Below are 17,859 nucleotides of genomic sequence, written 5' to 3' on the forward strand. Positions count from 1 at the left end.
ACACGGTGCAAATACAATCTGGAAAATATCATCCGATTAATAGTAAAACCCACAAGGCTTCAATTAGAAACATAAACACCAAAAGTAATACTTTTTAAATTTTTAAAAATATCCACCATCGTAGTATCATGGTATTCCTGAATGTACCATGAACTATACTCATCGGCCACCTTATTAGTACCAGGTTGGACTCCCTTTTGCCTTTAGAACTGCTTTAATCTTTCGTGGCATAGATTCTACAAGGTACTGGAAATATTCCTCAGATTTTTGGGTCCATATTGACAAGATAGCATCACGTAGTTGCTGCAGATTTGTTGGCTGCACATCCATAATCTGGTGACTGTGGAGGCCATTTGAGTACAGTGAACTCATTGTCATGTTCAAGAAACCAATCTGAGATGATTTGTGCTTTATGACATGGTGTGTTATCCTGCTGGAAGTCACCATCAGAAGATGGGTACACTGTGGTCATGAAGGGGTGGACAGGATCAGCAACAATACTCAGGTAGGCTGAGGCGTTGACATGATGCTCAATTGATACTAATGGGCCCAAAGTGTCCTAAGAAAATATCCCACACACCATTATACCACCACCACCAACATGAACCGTTGATTCAAGGCAGGATGCATCCATGCTTTCATGTTGTTGATGTCAAATTCTGACTCTTCCATACGAACGTTTTTCCAATCTTCTATTGTCCAATTTTGTTGGGCCTGTGTGAATTGTAGCCTCGGTTTCCTGTTCTTAGCTGACAGGAGTGGCGCCCGGTGTGGTCTTCTGCTGCTGTAGCCCATCTGGTTTAAGGTTTGATGTGTTGTGTGTTCAGAGATGCTCTCTTTTATACTTTGGTTGTAACGAGTGGCTATTTGAGTTACTGTTGACTTTCTATCAGCTGGAACCAATCTGGCAATTCTCCTCTCACCTCTGGCATCAACAAGGCTTTTGCGGCCACAGAACTGCCCCTCACTGGATATTTTTTCTTTTTTAGACCATTCTCTTTAAACCCTAGAGATGGTTGTGCATGAAAATCCCTGTAGATCAGCAGTTTCTGAAATACTCAGACCAGCTCAACTGGCACCAACCATGGCATGTTCAAAGTCACTTAAATCACCTTTCTTCCCCATTCTGATGCTCGGTTTGAACTGCAGCAGATTGTCTTGACCATGTCTACATATCTAAATCCATTGAATTTCTGCCATGTGATTGGCTGATTAAAAATTTGCGTTAACAGGCAGTTGGACATCTGTACCTAATAAAGTGGCCAGTGAGTGTATAATTCATATTTTGATGTGGTTTTTTTTTTTCAATTATTGGCAATTTGTTTAAAAATTGTATTTTACCATAAGCATCCTTGGCTTGTATTATTTAGTGGTTAATATTCTGCAATGAAACGATAAATGGCAATATTCTGTGAATAATAATTTTGAATTATTAACATTCACATTAACAATACCATTTTTGGAATTAAACGTGTGACCCATTTGTTTTGTTAAGCTACACTGGTAACAATTTATTGTAGAATCTATAGTAACTTACTGGCAGCAGTTCACCAGAACTGCAATTCAATCACAGCAAAAATACTGTTTTTACATTTATAGCACCATTTATCTTTCTCTATTTACAGTCATTTTCACAATGCAACTCTAAAATATGGAAACATACTGCATAACTGCCGTACAGTAAAAATCAGTTCATATTACAGTTAAATACTGTCATTTACAAAAATAGTTTAACCTAATATTTAAATTAAACCTAAATAATATTTACATAGCTTCAGAACTAAAGATTTGTTGGTGATTTTGCTAAATAACATAATAATAAGTAACATTTAATATTTCTTATAACAGATGTCTGGGTATGGAACAAAGGTAACAGCAGGATCAGACTACATAATATTTTTGTTTGTAACAAAAGTCACTGTGTCAATTTATGTGATTATAACTTGTATATAGAAGACAATAAGGGCCAAAGTCTTTAAATGAAACATGAGACATTTCATTGTGTCAGCATGCACAGTTTGTCAATGCGTCAGCAAGCAGAACCAGCCAATGAAATTGGTCCATTGGAAACTATACTTGTCTCTGTGTCACAATGGTTCATTGGGATATAAATATACAAATGTCAGACTTCATGTTTATTCATACTGGCATAGATGTATATGCAAACATCGGATATTATATTGCCATGCATAAAAATTTCTGCAAAGCATCACAAGATGCGTGCTGTCCAATATGATGCATCATATAAGATGAACTGACTGAATATCAAGCTGATATGCCGGTATGAAACAATAAATATCCACATAACATGCTGCAATTCAAGTTTTAGATGAGCCTCTTCACCAATGCTACAACAATGCTTTAATATATCAATTCCATGACCTTCCATACTTCACAGTGCCCTTCATTTAGCAAATAGTTTTACTACAAGTCAAGTTAACCCCACTGGACATTAAATTGCCTTCAGTAGACGAAACATCAGTTTAGAGGCCAATGAATTACACATTTTAAACTGACAATGGTACAGAATGGATCCAGGTTTTTAATACAGAGCGTTTGTTGCAGCGTCTGGGCCAGTGGAAGCATTAAAGAGATTGATGGACCTCTGGGCTTGGAGCTGGTGGCCGTGACACTCAAGATGCAGAGCGTCCACTGAGCAGCGGCCGTCACCCTGCCCAAAGACTGGCCATTCCTAATTTATGAGGGCTCTGCCAGACCTCAATAATTCATTCAGCCAGCTCCACACAGTGATCACTGGAGCACGGACCGCCTTTCACACAAGACCAAAAAAAAATGTAATAAATAAATTCCCTTTCAGACATGGTTTGCCTCTCCATTGTGAGATTCATTTTTGGCAACAGATGGACTATATTTGGTCCTGCACATGAATCAGCGTATGACACACAAATAGAAAAAAGATGAGCAAGCTGATGCGGCATTCATTAAACAGTCAAACCCACCGAACATTATATATAAAAATAAGCAATATGCAATGTTGTTTGTATCTGCGCTAACAATAATTTTTAAGATATGACATAAACATGTTACATGTACATATTACATAAAATGCTATTATTGTTAGCTATGTTTTTAAATCATTTATTTACTGAATGATATAAAAAAACATGTAAAAGATATTCATTCATTCATTTTCTTTTCAGCTTAATCCCTTTATTAATCAAGGGTCGCCACAGCGGAATGAACCGCCAACTTATCCATCATAGGTTTTACATAACGGATGCTCTTCCAGCTGCAACCCATCACTGGAAAAGACACCCATACATTCTCATAACCGAATTCACCCATAGCGCATGTCTTTGGACTGTGGGGGAAACCTGAGCACCCGGAGGAAACCCCGACGAACACGGGGAGAACATGCAAACTCCACACAGAAATGCCAACTGACCCAGCCGAGGTTCGAACCAACAACCTTCTTGCTGTGAGGCGACAGTGATACCCACTGCTCCACCGTGCCACACCATGTAAAAGATATTTTTATCTAATTAATCAAGCGCAAAGAATTGGTATGAACGGAGATGCCGTGTCCCCACCAAAACCCACTAATTACTGAAATGTCCCTACCAATAATCACCTTATTTTGTTTAGTCACCTTCAAAATAAAATAATCCTCGGTCAACCCTTAACCTACACATGCACAAAGTCAAGTTCGCTACGAGTTCACTGTAATACTATTAACCAAGACTGTGCAATTCATCAAAATTGGGTTTCGATTTTGGCCTCCATGATTATGAAAAACAATAATCGGGATAAAACTGTTAACTTGCATCACACATCACTCTAAATGTCTACATTTACACCTCTTCAAAGCCTGACTGCAGTAAAATCATGTAAATTGACTTTTGCAGCATGGGACGTGATTGTTATTTGTATTATTAAGTGTTTATTTTATATTATTAAGTACTTTGTTTATGTTTTCATGTTATTCAAAGTGTGAAACAGAATTTGTGCTGTTGAATGCATGCGCTCTAGGGATGTATGTCCTCAAGAAACATAGTAAGGCCCCATCTGATTGGTCAAATTTAGATGAACAATCAATTCATAAAATGAATGTAATTTATCACACATCTGCAGTACATTTATTGCATATAATATTATCAACAATAATCTATTATCAATGATAATCTTGCAATATATTGGATAATATATACAACATACATATATTTGCAATGATATATATTGTATATTTTTAGCTTTTTTAATTTAAAAAGCTCAACAGAATGTTTTTCAATTGTTTTATAAAATAGTGATCTCACTAAGAATCAGAGCCATTTAAGTACAATTGAACAGCTATCCATTTTTATTAACTGAACGTTAAAAAATAATGATTTATATATTTATTAGATATATTTTGTCTACTTGCTGCTACAAGTTTTGCAATTAAAATAAAAAATAAAAGAATTGCAGACTATTTACAAAAATGGTTTTACAGCTTTAGTATAAACTATGATAACCCTAAAAAGAATGCATTTAAAGGACACAACGCTTGTTAAAGATGACCCTAAAAAGTAGGCCTGGCCTAACTAAAGTGAGTATCTGTGTAGGATGTCATTAAAAATGTATTAGTTTAGCTCAAGGGCTCTATATCCGGCACCATTATGGGATGTTATATTGGTGGTGCAGTGTGATCGGATGATGGACAATCAATTGCACTGTGACAAAACCAACTCGGCAAACACACTGACACAAATATGGAGAGAGGGCATCTCAGTCTAACACACTGACACACATACTGATGCAGAATCTCCAGCTCAGTTCAACAAAAAAACGTATAGAACGCACATATATAATGTATCAGATGTAGGTCAGTGCTCAGCTGTGCGGCTCCTGTACATTGCTCATATAGACGTACATGTTTAATATCCCATACTGAGGTGACATCACTTTTTGCCAGTACTCTGGAGCCTGGGAAACGGCATGGGAACTGTCCCAGATTCCTCAGACGAGTCACGACTGGGGACAGCAGACGTGTACAATGGGGATGTATTGTCATTAATGCATGGACCCACGTCAACATGGTATTGACTCAGCTTCAATATTCAGTGAAGCTGCTGTATACCAGTGCTACATTGGTTCAATGAGTGAATGGAAAGTTTAGTTAGACCATTAATAGGGCAGACGGTCTAATGTCAATGTACACTTTACATAACCATATCCAACCCACATTCTCACAGTCAGGTTTGGATACTTCTCTAAGATCTCTGATTAAATGCTCAACACAATGACAAAGTGTAATCACTACTAAATTCCTGTATGGTAATCCAGGTGTCTCTTAATAAGACCATAATCTCAAATCTCTAACTTTAATTAATAAACTTTGCTGTGTAAGTTAACTCAAACAAAAACTATGCAGCTTGACTAGGTGCTGCAACATTTCTTATTAGACTTTTTCATGATAAATTATTAGTGCTGGGCAAAAATTAATCACTATTAATCGCATCCAAAGTAAAGTTTTGATATGACATAATATATTTTTCTATATTACTATCCTCAATTTGATTTCACAAGATCGGTTCAAGCTAACACAGACAATGTGATTTTTATTAAAGGGATAGTTCACCCAAAAATGAAAACCCCTTCATCATTTACCTCACGTGGTAAATACAAAAGAAGATGTTTTGAAGAACACTGGATGCTGAAACATCAATTTCTATAGCAGAAAAAAAACAATTACTATGGAAGTCAATGGGTGCCACCAAACAGCATTCTTCAAAACATCTTCTTTTGTGTTCAACAGAAGCAAGAAAGAAAGTAGGTTTTTAACAAGCAGAAGTAGAATTAATAGTTGCACACAAAGAAACTGTTTTAATGTTTTAATAATACAGTCAAGCCTGAAATTATTCACACAAAATTATTCATTAAAATTTTGGGCTTGACTGACTAGATTTATCTTGATTTCATGGATTAAAAACTACTTTTTTGAATCTCACGTCACAATATGTGACATTTTCATGTGCCTTCCGTAGGGTGAAAGAATCAAGATGTTCGATTGAAATGTAATGATTTCTAATAATCTGCTTAGAATGACCTTTTATTAAAAACGGATATATTCATCCTCAGGAAGTGGAAGTGGCCCATTTTTGGTCATACTTTTTTTTTTCATTAATTGCTTTATTTGAATTAATAGTGCTTTGATTCAACTTTATGTAAAGTAGGATGAAGACCTGAACTCTTCATTGGCAACAGTATTTACACAACAAAAGGAGTTCTAACAAGCTCTTTCATTGATTATCAAGCGCTGGCACTATTTTGATGCAAAATATTGAATGCATTTGATGCTGATTGCTATGCAGATGAGGCCAATGTGGCCAGTTCATAGTTTGTTTTATTCCACCAACCTTGATGTTGGGAGAATTTAAAACTACACAATTAATGCATTACTCATCCCTTGATAACCTTTAGTTCATCAAAATAAATATGAAAGAACAGACTTTAATCAAGACATTCAGGTGCGGTGTGTTCACCGCAGACTGAATGACAATAAATGACACTGATGTCTCCAAACAGACACTCTTTCGGTTGGTGAAAAGAAAAGTTTTACCTAAGAGCTACTGGGAATTGGGCTGACTTCATTAAACTGTATTTTGTATACATGAACTGTGAAATACTCTGCATAAGAGCAATGTAAGGAGAATATAAATGAAAGCTGCTGCTACAGTTTCCTCAATTTGCGCATTCACATGAGCAGATAATCATGAGTATTACAGTTTTTCCTTTGGGAATCATCAGTATCAATGAGCATGATGTCCACATCTGCTGATTCAGCAGCACTCCCGGGTAACCAATACTTAAATGATATCTTGTATGTTTACTGGTTCTGTGAACAGGTTTATTTAAAAAAAAATTAAATACTATTTTGCAAATATCTTTTTTCTATTTACTATTCTCAACTAAAATCTTGATAAATTGTACATTTTGTAAATGATCGTTGATCTTTCCATGTAACAGTTGATGCATGCTTCTTTCTTATTTTGAACTTGTCATTTTTTTCTATTTAAAAAAGCTTATCCAAGTTCACAGTTTTCTGATCTTTTTCTATGTTATCTTAATGTTCATTATGGAAGAAGACATTAACATCAGTAATGTGTCGTATATTAATATATATTATATATAACCAGGTGATGCAGTGGTGCAGTAGGTAGTGCTGTCGCCTCAAAAGCAAGAAGGTCGCCGATTTGAGCGTCGGCTGGGTCAGTTGGCGTTTCTGTGTGGAGTTTGCATGTTCTCCCTGCGTTTGCGTGGGTTTCCTCCGGGTGCTCCGGTTTCCCCCTCAGACCAAAGACATGCGCTACAGGTGAATTGGGTAGGCTAAATTGTTTCCCAGAGATGGGTTGCAGCTGGCTGGAAGGGCATCTGCTGCGTAAAAACCTGCTGGATAAGGCGATTCATTCCGCTTTCGACCCCTGGTTTAATAAAGGGACTAAACCGAAAAGAAAATGAATAAATGAATATATATATATAACCAAATATGCCCAATCTAGGGCTTACGGGCCACAATTGGCCACTGGTAACCTTTGATTTGGCCCACCATCCCATTTGAGAAGAGAGGAAGAATGATAGGGTGGTTTGAGATTGCCAATCCAAATTTAATGTAAACGTTTGTTTATTTGTTTTATTGTCAAAAGCTAACTGAAATTAAATGTTTCAATTAAATGGTGTAAATTAAGTAAGATTGTGCTTAAATGTACATACTGTCACCGGACAATGCAAAGACTTTGGTGAGCAAATCAAGTCAAAGGCATATTCTGCTTGAGTAGTGTATTCAGCATTGAACTCCACTGTGTTATAAATGTGATTGTGTGTTTTTATTGCAGTAAGTTATAATTTGAAAAAGTTATACAGTGTTAGTATGATTTAAATGAATGCTTTCTTTGTATTTTGAAATATTATTTAATAAATTAGGAAATTACCCATGGCTACTTTAATGTGATATAGTTTGGTATATTTACCTTCAGGGGCATCCGCTGAGTAAAACATATTCCGGATAAGTTGGTGGTTGATTCCGCTGTGGCAACCCCTGATTAATTAAGGGACTAAGCCGAAAAGAAAATGAATGAATGAATGAATATTTACCTTCGGCCAACAGCTCTCGATGTTATTTGGTTTTTGGCCCTATATAAAAAAGTTTGGGCACCCCTGAGATAAACAATCAAAAGCAAATAAAGTCTATTACAACTAATTAACTAGTGCAAAATTCCACATAATTTTGCCTGAAGGTCATTCAGATTCTTGAATTTTAACATGGTATTATCAAAATTAAATGAAACAGCTTTTCAACAACCTAACACAATCTGGTTCTTCACTGAAAAGGTGAGTTTATGTTAATGAAAAAACAATACAAATTTACACCAAAAGGGCCATTCATCACAGAGCCACACAATCAGATGTGCTGTACCAGTGTTATGAGCTCCTCAAATACAGTACACCAAATGTTGGTACATCTATATCTTTTGTTTCTTTAATTTATAGCAAACTTGTTTGATATGACTTATGTCCGAATGTGAGCCTCAGATGAAAAAGGAATGATGCCATGACATTATACACATCTTCATCAAGCAATGGCAAATTAATCCCAATCAATCCATCAACATACCATGATTATACAATGTGGTATTCTACTTTTAGCATTTCTGATTATGTTGTGTCTCTTGCGATAAAGAAACATCAAGGGCAAGGCCAGACTGATATGATGTTATTTCAGCAGTGGCTGACGTTCCAGAGAAGATCCACCCTTAACTTTAGGTAAAACAAACAGCAGCTATAAAACCTCATTTGCATATTAGCCAAGTTCAATTATGGAACATGAGTTTGCTTAAATAAAACACTCAAAGTGCATAACATACTATATGTAATCTAGAGGAGATATGCAAATAAGCCCTGACTGAATCATCCTGAGCTCATCTATCCTTCAGCTCTCCTGCCATGCTTTCTCTGCTTTAGTGACCATGATGGCGAGGTCAAGTAATGTGTTTTTTTACACTATTCCTCTGTTAATTTTACACAATAAAGGATCATTCCTTGTCAAATCATCTAAATTTCTAAAGTCTTCTATGTATAATGATTAAAGCCAAAATCTTAAATATCTTGCGTGATACTTGGTTTTTAGCAGGTGTAAAAATGACAATATTCAACCTGATATTTAAAGCCTAATTTTGAGGGTAAAGGGACTTTATATTACCACACCATGGCAGCATCATGTTATTTTTACATAGAAATTGGTAGATATTAATTGAGTCAGTCAAACATATCTGTTTTGTTGCATTATATGCCAATAGTAAGAGCACAAAAAAGAGAAAAACTGCTTTTTTCTCAATTTTGCATGCCTCAAGAACTGTTACATATACTATATCTTAAACTCAGTTTAGATTTTGATTACAGATTTTGATTTTGATAACAAACTCTGCAAACAACCTATAGGGTTACAGGGACTGTATGGGTACAGTTTCATCTCCAGAAAGACATTTTAAATCAAATGTGAGTCATGTATGTTTTGAGTAATGCATGTTTTCATAGAACTATAATACATATTTTTCCATTTAACTCCTTTTAACCCTTGTATTGTTGCCCCATATTTTGAATTCACATTTGAAATTATAGGTGATGTGCGCAAATCATACATAGTTTGTCAAGATAAGTTAAGATTTAGATTGTTTAAGCTATACTGAAAAACATACCACCTGAAGAACAGCTAAAGAACTTTTAAAGGGCACCTATGTTGAAGCTTTTGTAAGCTGTTTGGACAGAACTATGTGTATGTATAGTATCCACTGTCAAACTGGAGTTATATAAACCCAACAAGTCTCTCTTTTAGAATTTCCTGATGTTAAAATAGGACCCTAGTGATTTTGGGGCCCACCGCAACGTGACGTAAGAGTAAGGTTTTCTTTGCCCTCCGAATTGATTGTCAGGCACTATGTTTCCAGAATAACATGTATTCACATGTCCACAGAACATTTTTATGAAAAAACAACTGGGATTAAAATATTTCTTTCAACTCTCTGAGATTTTTTATAATTTTTATAAGTTTAAAATGTTGTTAAAACAGAGCAAGTTTGTAATAAAGACAGTAAAATCTCTATCTAATTCTTAACCGCTATAATAGTGTCAGTAAACACTCAAGTGTGTGTACAGCAAATGGCATTTGCATCGTTTCAGAAAGGCTTGAATAGACTCCACCACAAATACATGAAATAAACTGACTCCTGTTTATCTGACGTAACGCAGGAGAACCAGACACTTACGTGGCATTTAAAGCCACAGGCTACAAAAACAGCTACAATGTATTCAGACACCAAAATGGGCAGATTCTGGAGGCTATAATAAATGATCTGATGAGTATTTTGAGATGAAAGAGACATTCTGGAGATACCAAAGGCTTACGTCTTGTAAAAGGGGTAAAATATGTGCCCTTTAAATGACTTTTTTACAGTATGTGTACTTAAAATGTACTTACGATGTATTTACCTAAAAAAGCCCTCATTATATAATCTAGGTTAGATAACTTAGGTTAGATTAGGTATAGGGTATAGGGTACCTATAGGGTATAGGTTTAAGGCTAGCATCATGTTTTTACCAAATTAAGTACATAGTATTTACATGTAAATAATGCTAAAAGTACAAACATTTCCTGCTTTCTTTATCATAACAATGTAGGACATATACTTTTGTGCACCTAACTCAAGAAGTAAGAGTGCTCTAGTGTGTTTTGTAAGGTTCTTAGCAAACTGTTCATTGGGATCATAACTTTATATGTAGTTACAATACTTACACATCACACTTACAAATGGTTATGGAGTAACAATGTGTACTTATTTGTTGAGCTGAAAGTGGTGCATAGCTGGCTGCTGAAAAACCTGAACCACATACAGAGATCAAGAACCAAACCACAGCACCCCACTCCCCAATCTTGATTTTTGATTTCAATTTTAGACTTCAATTTCAAATATGTATTGAATTTGAGGTGTTCCTGTGAAGAAAGTTCTGTAAACTTTCTTTTCCAGAATAGCTGGTGGCTCTCATTAACATTAAAGACAACTTTATTAGTCCAGTAAGCAACTGAAGAGAAAACAGCAATCCTGTAATGACTCCCCTGATGGCCATTACTTAGATAATGCAGTCGGTGAGGACAGGAGGCCTGAACTCAGCCAATCATTTAATGGAGAACAATAATCATCTGTCCACCATTGCTGACTAAACTAAAGTCTCGTGTGTATCACCAGCTCAGGGACACCGCAAACCTACACTTACAGAAGATACGAAAAAGACCACTGGTAAAAAAAAAAAAGTCTAATAAAAAAAAACATGTTTTCTAATTCTTGTATAATTATTGAACACCTTTCTAATCCTTTTCTTTCTTTAAAAATTATGAATTTCACAAGGCTGCATGTATGATTTCTGAAGCTGGTTAATAAATATGTAAGAGCTGCAAAATAAATCACGATAAATGGAACATGACCTATAATTTGTGCAGAATTTGAAATGTTTTCATTGATTCTACATTATTACTTGATTAATGATCACACTTTTCAAATGCAATTATATATATTATATCGGCATCAGATCAGCATAAAATGCAGAATCTCTAATCTAATCTAATCTAATGGCAAGTAGTGTCAGACTTAATTTTCACTCCATCATATTAGATCTCAAAGGATGTTTTTCTTTGTTTTACAGATAGACACCCAGCAACCTGCTAATTCCCAACATCACATGCTTCCGCTGAACCAATCTCCTTCTCTATTGGGATTTAATGATCCCGGTATTCAGAAACAGTGCACTTCATAGTGGAATTAGTTTTACGCTTATGATGAATGATACTGAAAATAACACTGTATACGGCATCCCGTGAACATTAAACCGAAAATAAATACTTAAGCTGGCAGAAAAGAAACCTCGCTCAAAAATATGGAGTGAACGTGACAATTCGGTCATTTAGCCCTCGCTTCGTTAATGAACGGGGTCACTTTCACGACCGACTCATTAATATGTCAAGATACAGGAGAAATGACAGTGTAGTGTATGCTCATACTTACATTTAGTAGCTTTTGTTTTCATAGAGTTGACATGTCGACGGTCTTTCCTCCACACACGCGCTGCTCGCGACCTCCAGATAGCACAAGACCCCATACATGTCGTTACTCTCTCTGTGTGTCAATCCAAACAAACCACACAATTTTATTAAAGAAAGCAAATCACATTTAGCAAAAATGTAACCAAACTGCAGTATAATTAAATGAAAAACGATTCCAAAAACAGCAAGGCATGTAATTTATTAATATAATGTAATATTTAATGAGGAATTATGATTGTGTTTGTGCTAATGAAATTACCAGTTTGAAACATCCCTTAAAATATTTCTTTTAGGCCCAAACTACATTTCAACGTGTGATATTTTTAGTTTTTCTTAACTGACTAGACTTTTTGTTTTATGTCATCGTTAACTAAAAAAATACCAAGAAAAATGCATTCTTAGCGAACACTAGAGGGCATCAGTGCAGTCGTGTAAACGCGTGTCAAGCAAAAGATGGGCACTTCCGTCAAACGTCGCGTCAGCGTTGACTGATAGTCTTTTAAACCAATTACATACAAGAAGAGCTCGAATGAGGCGTGACCAAGGGCAGAAACGCAGCCAATCACAGCGTAGCATTCGCGAGCAACGGGTCCAGAAGTGAGGCGTCTATTTCTGCCGTAGATGGTATCAAACCAAGCAGAAAGTTGAAAATCGCTAATATATGGTTGATAATTGTAATTAGAATGAATGGAACAGCATATTCAAACTTTGACACTCAAGAACACGTCCTCAAACTAGGCGAAACTTTTGAGAAACAACCTAAAAGTGCATTCCACACGGTACGATGTAAGTGGCGTATTTTATATTGCTCTCTGTAAACCAAAATAATCGCATGAACACGTTTATTTGAGTCCTATTTTGAAAAAGTAAACGATCTGTTTTTTTAAGTTGATACTGAAACCATATGTTGTTTTTAAAGAAAACGCACAGGCATATCAGGAGGCAGCTATGTGCTTTCCACCTTGCTGGCTAAAACTCAGCTTTGTGATGTTGTTTGTGGATGATTTTAAAAAAGCAGCCTGTCTCTTTGCCCATAAAGGAAACCATTATAAATGAACAGTCTTTTCTGTCCGCCGAAAATTGGTCGTTTTAATGAAATCGTGAGAGACATTTAATTCATGAAGAATTAATGACTTGTCATGGGAAACACGCGCCCTCTGTAGGTTCTACAAGGATACTACAATGTTTATGTTTTACTGTGTACTGTACGTGTCAGTAATAATAGCTCACCTGAATATCATGAAATATTTTCTTCCTGGACACAGATGATTTCAAACCAGCCTCCATAGACACTACATGTGAGGGGGAGCTGGAAGTGGGAAAAGGAGAACAAGTTACAATCACACTACCGAACTTGGAAGTAGGTTTCATAATATTATACTCAGAAGTGTAAGTAAAATGAATGATTCTTGAGTCTTTTACTCTTCATTCAAACTTTTCAGGGATCCACGGCACCGGTTACTGTATTTAAAGGCTCCAAAAGGCCTTATATGAAGGAATGTATTCTGATTGTTAACCATGACACTGGAGAGTATCGTCTAGAGAAACTCAGCAACAACATTGCAGTCAAGAAGACCAGGTAAAAACATTTTTGAGTTTCAAGTCATATAAATACGTTGCTTACATCTAATTCTTTGAATTGTATGTTAAGTAAATTGTTAATTTCTCTTTTTTTTTTTTGTTCCAGGGCTGAGGGAAGCAGTAAGATTCAGTCACGGCTTGAGCAACAAACCAGCAGACTCAGCCAGCAGATGAAGACGGGCAGCGGAAGCAAGGCTCCATCTAGCACCAAGAGCTCTCCTCCCAAGGAAAAAATGTCTCCATCATCTCCTATGGATGATATTGAGCGAGGTAACATGTCTGGTCCAAATTGGAGAAAAAAATAGATTCTTAACTTCTGCAACAAATCATCAGTTTCACATCCATAACTGATCCACATAGTATAATGGTAGCCTGTGATCTCAAATCACTGATTGGTTATTCTCAACGCTAAAAGAAGTAATGCATAATGTAAACATATAAATTAATATAAAACAATATGTATACAACGTGTCAATATACAATGAAATGACAGTTGAAGCGTTCCCTTATTTAACATTAATCATAATGGCTGTGATAGATTTAGTCTAATAGTCCTGGGTCATTTTTGCCCCTTTAAATATTTTTCAGTTTTGTCCCTCAGTAGCTTCTGACCCTAATAAATATATTTCTTAATGTTCCTGTAGAAGAATTACAAGGCTATAACAAAGCTGTATATATTTTTTCCTGGTCTTGAAAGCATGTCAATTTAGTGTTGGAGAAACCCACTTTAAAAAAAAAAGAGAGCAGCATTTACAGCGGATCTTTCAGTCCATAATGTTGTAGTGATATTAACATACTGTAAACTAACTAAATCATTTTGACTAAGGTATGTCTAAACTGAAAGAGTACTGCTGACGATACTAACTTTGCCATCTGAATAAATATAAACAAAACACACTGATCACACACTTACCAAATCCGTAGAGACAGGACAATCAACACAAACTGGAGCTGCGTCTTTTTTTAAAAAGAAGACAACTGGCAAATCTAGATTTCATCATTTCCAGATGCGAAAAGCTCTCGGGTAAAAGATTTTCCTTACAAACATATTTTTGTTGCATGTTAGCAGACCACTGTGATCCACACATGAATCCAGCTGCGCTCTCTTAGCAGGGAAATAAAAACAAAACCTTCAATGCAGCACATTTATAAACCCAACACTGACGATCCATGTCTCCAAACAATTCTTTATTTTCCACTTGTTCTAATCACGGTTGGCAACACAACGGGGTGTCTCTCTTAACCATGTAACCGGTAAAAACAGTCTTCGAAGCTCTATCATGCATATTAATGAAGTTGCACCTCATACACAATAGAACGTGCTGATTGCTTCGCATCAAGTCTTTCTCATGAATTAATGCTGAAAGCTCAAAGACGTCTCGTTGTACCCGCCAGTACAGACAGCCAGTCTAGACGCAGGAATTTACACAAGCATCTAATCACCGTAACGTAGCTTCAAATTTCTTTTCAAACTGGGAGAACGAATTTGCTCGAAATAACGCAAAAACAACCAATTTTCACTTTTTAGTGAAACATATGTGTCCTAATAGTGTTTTTAGCAACGTGGGACACATATATATCATCTCAAAAATGTGTTTTGTGACCCTTTAAAAGTCTTAAAATGTTTTCTTTTTAAACTAAATTTTAGGCCTAATTTAAAATTTTAAACTAAACTATTTTTTTTTTAAATGTTGTCTTGTATGTCTTAAATCAATTTAAACAGGTCTTATTTTTTCTGTGGCCATGTAAAGCTAGCCAATCGAGCTAACACCCATCCACTCACTAACATTCCATTGCATTAAAAGTTTTCACAAATTAACAATATTTAGCAAAATGGTTTAATTATCTTCCTTACAATAACATTTGTTTTAATGTTTTTTTATGTTTTAACTGTGCCAGTAGAAAAATCATTAGCGTTTAGCCTTGTGTAAATTTGAAATCTGATTAATAGGCTAAATTATAATTCATTCATTTATTCATTTTCTTTTTCGGCTTAGTCCCTTTATTAATCTGGGGTCACCACAGCGGAATGAACCACCAACTTATCCAGCATATGTTTTACGCAGTGGATGTCCTTCCAGCTGCAATCCATCACTGGGAAAAACCCATACACTTCCATTCACACACAGACACTACGGACAATTTAGCTTACCCAAGTCACCTATACCACATGTCTTTGGACTGTGGGGGAAACCGGAGCACCCGGAGAAAACCCACACGAACACAGGGAGAACATGCAAACTCCACACAGAAATATCAACTGACCCAGCCGAGGCTCGAACCAGCAACCTTCTGTGCCCCCATGCTGCCAAAATTAATTCGTAATGGTCTTAAATCTGTCTTAAAAAGTCTTAAATCTGACTTGATGAAACCTCTAGAAACCCTGATGTAAATGCTGCCTTGGTAATCACAAGCATTTAATATGAATAGTTGTGTAAATGAGTTTTTCAGGGAAAACTCCTTGTTGTGATGTGTTTGTGCAGAGCTCATGGCCGAGGCACGTGTCATGGATCAGATGAGCAGCGGCGACAGCTCCTCAGATTCCCACAGTTCCTCCTCATCCAGCAGCGGCGACAGCTCCAGCAGCAGTGACTCTGAGGATGAGAGTCGCCCTTCACATAATGCAGCCCCGGCTCCTTCTCAGAGCTCATCTGCCCTCAGCATATCTCAAAGCCGCGTGGAGGAAAGCGGCGGCGATTTCATGAACACACTCAGTGAGTTTCAGAGCCAGCAGGTGTTATTGCTGCTTGATCACTGTTCTCTTTGGTTTCTCTAATAAGCTGATATTTGATCCGTTGCAGAAAATGATCTCCAGTTGAGCGAGTCTGGGAGTGAAAGCGACGATGACTGACCGCAAAGATACCGAATGGTGAAATAGGGTTTACAGGAAGCACAGTGTCCGTTCACTTGCTAAAACCTCACATGATACCTGAATCCAAATCCTTATCAACTTTTCAGTTATGAAATATTTTCTTTCCCCCAGTTTCTTAGTAGAACTTGCATCAGCACAAGTCATTGGACATAAAGCTGGGGGTGAGTTTGCTGTATTAGTAAATTAATAAAAAGTATTTATTTTGTTGAGAATGCTACTTAGGTTATAGTTTTATAGGAAAGTCCTATAGTTGCTTTCTCAGAGGTTATAGAAATGTACCTGTTTTTGAGATAACTTGAATTTAGAAAGATCAGAGTGGTCATCTTCTATATATGAACAGTTCAGATGCAAAAACCTCTTAAGTGCCATCTGAAATTTCCATAGAAAATGAGCATTATTCTCAGCCTCCTTTGTTTATGTTGAGTTATTTAACTTTAAAGAGCATGAAAAGAACTTCTTTGCCATGAAAGTGAAATTACTGAACCTGCACACAGGATCCTGATAAAAATGCTCAATTTAGAAGTACATTTCATACGACATACATAGATATACATATATTTCAGGCTCGACATACTCAAGCACAAGTGACTGAGCAGAATAATAAAAGGAGTCTTAATGAGCACCAATACAAGGTGTCAAACTTAATTTGATTTACACATTACCCAACCTGCAATACTTGAATCTGTCTCTCTTATGATTCAGAGACATTTGTTCATAACAAACTGTGCCTTGTAAATAAGGTGTTTTTACTATCCATCCCATTCTCTTGGTTTGAGGTTCCGTTTTTTTTTTTTTAATTCCTGCATCGTTGGAATGTAATCTCTGTTTAGAGGTAAAAGCCTATGTCTTGTGTATGTCTTACTGTCTGCCTCTGGAAGGCCAAAAAGCAACACTCACTCTTAAATTATGTCTTCATCCAGCCCTTCTTGGAAATTATGAAGTGCCATTGTGTGCATTATAGCAGGGTTGACTGATAGTTCTGTCAGAGGTGTTTGATCATTCAAATTGTGTGTAGATCAATAAAGATTTGTTTTGCGACATGCATTTGTTGAAGATTTATGTTTTGCAATTTCTTATCCCATCTTCATGCAGTGGCATGATTAAACCACATTAGATCATTGTGAAATAGCAATCATTAGTTAAAGGTTTCAACATAGATCTTTTTTTTTACAAATTTTGCAATCACTTTTGCGTTATTTATGTCTGATTAGTCAAATTTTTCTTATGACGGGCCAAAAATCAAAGTTGATTGTGGGCCGAAAGAACATACACTGCACTGTAAAAATGCAGGTTCCACACAATTTACTCAGGTTGTCAC

General features: G+C 36.2%; 1 protein-coding gene across 1 annotated transcript; it reads left to right on the forward strand.

Moving 5' to 3' along the window:
• The first annotated feature begins 12,669 nt into the window (after positions 1-12,669).
• On the forward strand, positions 12,670-17,581 carry eaf2 (ELL associated factor 2). Its single transcript, XM_056465950.1, has 6 exons — positions 12,670-12,874; positions 13,354-13,448; positions 13,531-13,667; positions 13,776-13,939; positions 16,153-16,383; positions 16,471-17,581. The coding sequence occupies exons 1-6, from the start codon at positions 12,772-12,774 to the stop codon at positions 16,518-16,520; spliced, it is 780 nt and encodes a 259-aa protein (XP_056321925.1). The 5' UTR covers positions 12,670-12,771; the 3' UTR covers positions 16,521-17,581.
• Positions 17,582-17,859: the final 278 nt, after the last annotated feature.

Source organism: Danio aesculapii, chromosome 9, assembly GCF_903798145.1.
Source record: "Danio aesculapii chromosome 9, fDanAes4.1, whole genome shotgun sequence".
Lineage (NCBI taxonomy): Eukaryota > Metazoa > Chordata > Actinopteri > Cypriniformes > Danionidae > Danio > Danio aesculapii.